The sequence below is a fragment of the Contarinia nasturtii genome, unplaced genomic scaffold (genome assembly GCF_009176525.2).
Source record: "Contarinia nasturtii isolate CC-2019 unplaced genomic scaffold, AAFC_CNas_1.1 Cnas_scaffold_220, whole genome shotgun sequence".
In the NCBI taxonomy this organism is placed as follows: Eukaryota; Metazoa; Arthropoda; class Insecta; order Diptera; family Cecidomyiidae; genus Contarinia; species Contarinia nasturtii.
In genome coordinates, this window is record NW_022197577.1 from 1,188,094 (window position 1) to 1,193,852 (window position 5,759).

Here is a 5,759-nt window from a genome sequence, read left to right on the forward strand (position 1 = left end):
CGTTTTCAGATTAAGCCGACTGAGATCGAAGTCATTTTAAGTTGATTTATTCGACTTTATTTATAACTAAAATCGACTTTAATCATAGTTGACTGTAAAGTCGTCTAACGTCCCAAATAAGTCGTCTGGTTAAATAGACGACTAACGTCGACTAGGTAGTCGGTTTTAGCTAACAAAATTAATTTACAGTTGATTTCAGCTAGTCAGTCAGTCAGTAACTTTTCTTCCACGCGGGTCATGATTTGAGTTCGTTTGAGTCTCACACGAACAAACATTGAAATGATAATAAGAATAAAATTACAATGACCTGACATTGATTCGAGTCAAAAAATTTGCTTCACATTTGCCTGCAATCAGTTGTACATGTAAGACGTAAGTAGTTCGCGTTTGAACAAAAACAAATGAATTTATTTACACCGCAATGTGAGGCGCAAAGTGTTGGCGCAGCAAATCAACTATTTGCAACGTTGGTTCAAACAATTTTGGCTGTTCAATGTTCAATTTCTCCGCCGGATATGTGGCCGAAAGACTACGGTGAAACTGCATTGGAAAGTGGTATTTTGAAAGAATGATAAAATTTACTCCCGAGTTCTGAATATACAATATTTTTTAGATTTTGTTGATTTCGATTTCATCGTCATTGGAAGTGGGTCGAGTGGAGGAGTGGTCGCGAGCCGACTGAGTGAAATTGCAGACTGGAAAGTTCTTTTGCTGGAAGCCGGAAGTACTCCGCCAATTGAATCTGAAGTAACCAACAACACTGAGGTTTTTTTATGTGAATTTACTTGAAAATGACTTTAATCTATTTAGATTCCCGGTTTTCAATATACATTGTTAAAATCTGAATACGATTGGCAATTTCGTACGGAATCGAATACAGCTTGCTTTGCATATTCAACCGGGTGTCTTCGTCCGAGAGGTAAAACCATAGACCGTATTATCACTGCAGAATAAATCAATCTCTGATTCGTCCATCTAGGTAAAATGTTGGGTGGAACGTCTGGCATGAACTCAATGTTGTATATTCGAGGTCATAAGCATGACTTTGATCTGTGGAGCGATTATCATGGCAATCCCGGTTGGGACTATGACAGTGTGTTGCACTACTTCAAGAAATCCGAAAACAACCTGAACGAAGAGTTTGTGAAATATAAGAATGGCACCTATCACAGTGATAAAGGTATGATGAAAGTGGATTTTTTCGGTGGCGACATACCGTTCAATCAAGTTTACCTTGAGGCTCTCAATGAAATTGGTATCGAAACCATTGACAATGTAAATGCAGATAAGGTATTCGGTGCAGCCGATGTTCAAGGAAATATTTGGAACGGAAGACGACAAAGTACAGCCAAAGCGTTCCTAGTACCAGCCATGGACCGTAAAAACTTACAAATCACTTATCATGCGGAAGTGCAAAAGATTATCATCGACGATCATAATCGGGCTAATGGTGTTGAATTTATTTACAAAGGAAAGCATATAAAGGCGTTTGCGAAAAAAGAGGTTATTTTATCGGACGGTTCAATAATGAGTCCAAAAATTCTAATGCACTCCGGAATCGGACCAAAAGATCATTTACAAGAACTTGGAATTCCGATTAAAATCGATTTACCGGTTGGCAAAAATTTGATTGAGCACATTTTCACGCGTATATTTTTCACATTTACAAAGTCACAAGAGTCACGCAACCCAATTCTTATGAAATTAGATGATATATATCATTTTACCATACACAATTCGGGGCCACTTGTGCATGGATATCAAGTACAAGCGACTGGATTTATAAATTCTTTTAATGGCACCGACTATCCCGATGTACAACTCTCTTATTTTCACATTCCACCCAATGACGACGTGCAAAAATCAACATTCGGCGGATTTCAACCGAAGATTAGAGATTTCTTTTTTGAAAATCTGAAACAATTCGACATCGGATTCATTTTTGCCGAATTAGTTCAACCGAAATCACGTGGTTATATTGTACTGAATACCACATCACCGAATGACAAACCCATCTTAAGACCCAATTATTTAACTAACGACGATGATGTTCAAGCACTGTTCAGGTCTATAAAAAGAATACTCGCAGTATTGGATACGAAAGCGTATAAGGAAAAGGGTGCCAAATTATTACGAATTCCGCTTGAAAAATGTGACCATTTTGAGTATTTATCCGATGAATATTGGCTGTGTTATATTCGTTACATTTCGTATCCGACAAATCACTCGGTCGGCACCAGCAAAATGGGACCAGATTCGGATGCGGTTGTTGATAGTCGATTATGTGTTCGCGGTATAGATGGATTGAGACAAATCGACGGTGGCATGTAATGATTCTCATGAATTTAATTATTTCATGATTTTATTTATCGGTCTTTTTTCGATTTTAGAATGCCAAGCCCTGTATCCGGAAACTCAAATGCAGCATGCATTATGATAGGCGAAAAGGGAGCTGACCTGATTAAAGAATCATATGGTCGTGTTTGATATTATTTTGAATTTTGGAAATTGCTTATTGACATTACATAAAATCCACACAGAAATGTATTGACGTCAGATGTATTTTATTTGAAGTTAAATTCGTTATGAAATTCTAAGAATTCTTGTTCTTTGGTATACTTTCAATAATTAAAAAAAAAAACACTTTGAATCAACATCCGCACAAAATTCTAATTTAATAAAAATGAAGCAAAGTACTTTGAGTTAAAATTACATTCCCACATAGTAACAATTTCAAACGATTTTTCGCTGATTGTATCATCGATTGGTACTTACTTTTTTCTTTGGCGTTTCATAAATAAATTCATTAAATCATGGCAATTCGTTGTTATTCACCAATATTCTGATGTCAATCTTCCGATGTTGTAATTCTTTAGAGACGTTTGATTCACTGACATAATAATCGACTCCAATTGAAGTGAATCTTTTTAAATAAGTACAACACTTATCTTCTCTCAAGTCTTTATGTTTGATCATTATATAAAATTCGAGGAATACTATCTTAATAAAATGGAAAATTCCCTTTGAATTATGTGATGATATCGATCCGATAGAAATTTCTCTCAACAAATTATAATATTTATTAATTTGAATTTTCTTTCACAAAATTGTGCCAATTTTTGTCAATGGAATTTTTAAGCAGTGAATAGAAATGAGATCATAGTTTAAAATAAACACAGATTGATATTTGTTTTGAAAACAATGTTTTTCAACCATTAAAGTCCATCAAAATTACCAATATATTGGACCAAAATCCAAAATTAATGCATAAGTAATAATGTTTACTTCAAAACTACCACGTTCAGCGAAAAAAAAATTGCGAATTTCAAAAAATCTGTAGTTTTTGCCAGTTGTTTATTTATTTAAATTTGATTAGTTTGGAAATGAATTTAAGCATTGAATTGAATAAGAGATCGAATTATGATAAGGTTAACAAAAAAACTCCCGTCATTGAGTACCCAAGGTAGAAAAGGTGAAACATCATAAATGAAACCATTTCTATAACACCATTGAAATTGATCCAATTTGATTAATAAAGACATTCGATGAAATGCAATAAATTCCGATTAAAAACCACTTAAATATGAAAAGATGTCGTTGGCATCACGGAACATAAACAGAAGGCGAAAATGAAATTTCACTTATGGTATGTGTTTGCCAGTTTGAAATGCCCAACAGTGAAAACTACTAGATTCCGCGAAACGAGTGGATCATTTGAATCACTATCTGGTGGTTTTACTTGCATTTTTGCTGAATATTGTTCAAATGTTCATTAAAGTTCATGATTTCAATTAATTCCGGGCTTATTGTTCCATATGCAGATTTGGACCCCTTGGATATGTTTTTTTAATTATTAAAAATCCGCTCAAAGATATAATTACTTGTCTGTTCGCCCACTCATCGGAGAATGCAGCAATGTTTTTGCTCTTTTCAATTCAGTAAATGACATTTTCGATTAAAAAACACCTCGAAATTCAAGCTCATAAAAATTGAAATTTATTAAAAATTAATCAGTTGATGATTTCTCCAAAACCCGAAAGAATTTTTTATATTAGTATAAAACACAACAACACAGTACCGTTGCACCAATGACATTTCGTACTATATATAAACCGATTAACTAGTCATTTGCTGAATAACAGCCATTTGAGCATCGTTCATTGGATCTATTAATAAGATTCATTAACAAAAATCTAAAATGCGATGTCATTGTGAGAAATCCCAAACAAGACGAAAGAATACGTAATAATATGATTCAAAAAGAGTTATCGCTGTTAATCCAACAATTAATTAATAATAATGCGGGTCAAATGCAGAGAACGAACTTCATATACATGGCACATTTGACGATAATTTGTTAATTAATAATACAAACCAATCGAGACTATGTTTTTCCCCCAAAAAGATTTATCACAATTCGTTAAAATCAATGTTATGTCGATATCATCAGTGATTTTTTTAGAAAAGAGAGTCAACATTTAATCAATTTGTTTGATACATCTTATTTTGTTGTGACTTCGAATTTTAACAAGTTGATCGGAGACGTTTTTCTTGTGTTCATCTTTTTTCAACTAGTTTTCTCACACAATCTGTTGTGATCAATATAAACTGTGAAGAGACATCGAGACAAACATCATGATACTGGTTTTTTGTGATGGCAATGTTATTTATCGAATCTTATCAAGAAAGCGAAAAAGAAAGAGAGTGTAACACTTTGAATACACCAAAGTCGAAGGCCAAAAATAAATAACAACACACCCAAGTCATTTAAAGTGAAATATTACAACTTTTAAGTAGACGTCATACCGATGAACTTCCGAATTTCAATCGATTACATTTTAATTTCGAACATGCGTGTCAAATCGCATTCCAAAATCTATCCAAGCCCAGTTCAATGATAGATCGTGTTGATTAATTTCAGAGCTATTTATATCGATGCGTACATAAGCTTTCGTTCTGATATTCAAATTTAAAATAAAAATATTCATTGGTTAAAATAATATATAATTCAGTCGAAAATAGTATTTTGGGGTCCAGACAGATGAACAGGGTCGTATAAAGGCATCAAAGTCTATCTTTATTGAATTTTTTTTATCTCTTGAATATCTTTGGTCATAATGAGAAGTCGAATGATCAAATAAACATGCCCAATATGAGTGTTTGTTATTATTTTGAAATGTTGCAATAACAAAAAATCGCTAAAAAAATGGAAGTTTTCAAGCAACTAAAATTTGTTCGAAAATGCGTGTATCATAAATGATGTTGCATTGACCCAGTGCAACTGAAATTATGTAAAAAAAGATTATGATTTAGAATTTCAAATGTACTCCGGCGTCTGTGAATTTGCTGTTCGTCATTTAATCCAGTATAGTATGATATTTATAATTGCATAGTGAGACGTGGGTGATGCGAGCGCCCTGAGATTTACCATTCACTTGTCACACATCATTCCTCATATAGAATAAAGCGAATGCATCCAGATTTGCAAACACATACGCTCCCCCGAATCAGTTTGTGTCTGTCTTGTCTCTTGTCGGTTGTAACCGCGAGCTAAACAAAAAATATTACCGAAAGAGAATCGAGAGCGATAAAGAGAGAGAAATTGTGTGTATAAAAAGAGGCAGTCAGTCAACGAAGCACACATTCAAATGCATTTTATGAAAACAATTACTTCACATTTTTGGATTTAATTTACCATAAAACAACAGCTTGAAAATCCTGTGCATATACCGGCAGAAGCCATTTAACTGTCATCATTT

The 5,759-nt window shown here is 33.7% G+C and overlaps 1 protein-coding gene across 1 annotated transcript; it reads left to right on the forward strand.

Annotated features, from left to right (window-relative positions):
* Positions 1-357: 357 nt before the first annotated feature.
* LOC116337045 (glucose dehydrogenase [FAD, quinone]-like) lies at positions 358-2,656 on the forward strand. The gene is made up of 5 exons (XM_031761332.1): positions 358-555; positions 614-747; positions 811-919; positions 980-2,327; positions 2,391-2,656. The coding sequence occupies exons 1-5, from the start codon at positions 402-404 to the stop codon at positions 2,485-2,487; spliced, it is 1,842 nt and encodes a 613-aa protein (XP_031617192.1). The 5' UTR covers positions 358-401; the 3' UTR covers positions 2,488-2,656.
* Positions 2,657-5,759: the final 3,103 nt, after the last annotated feature.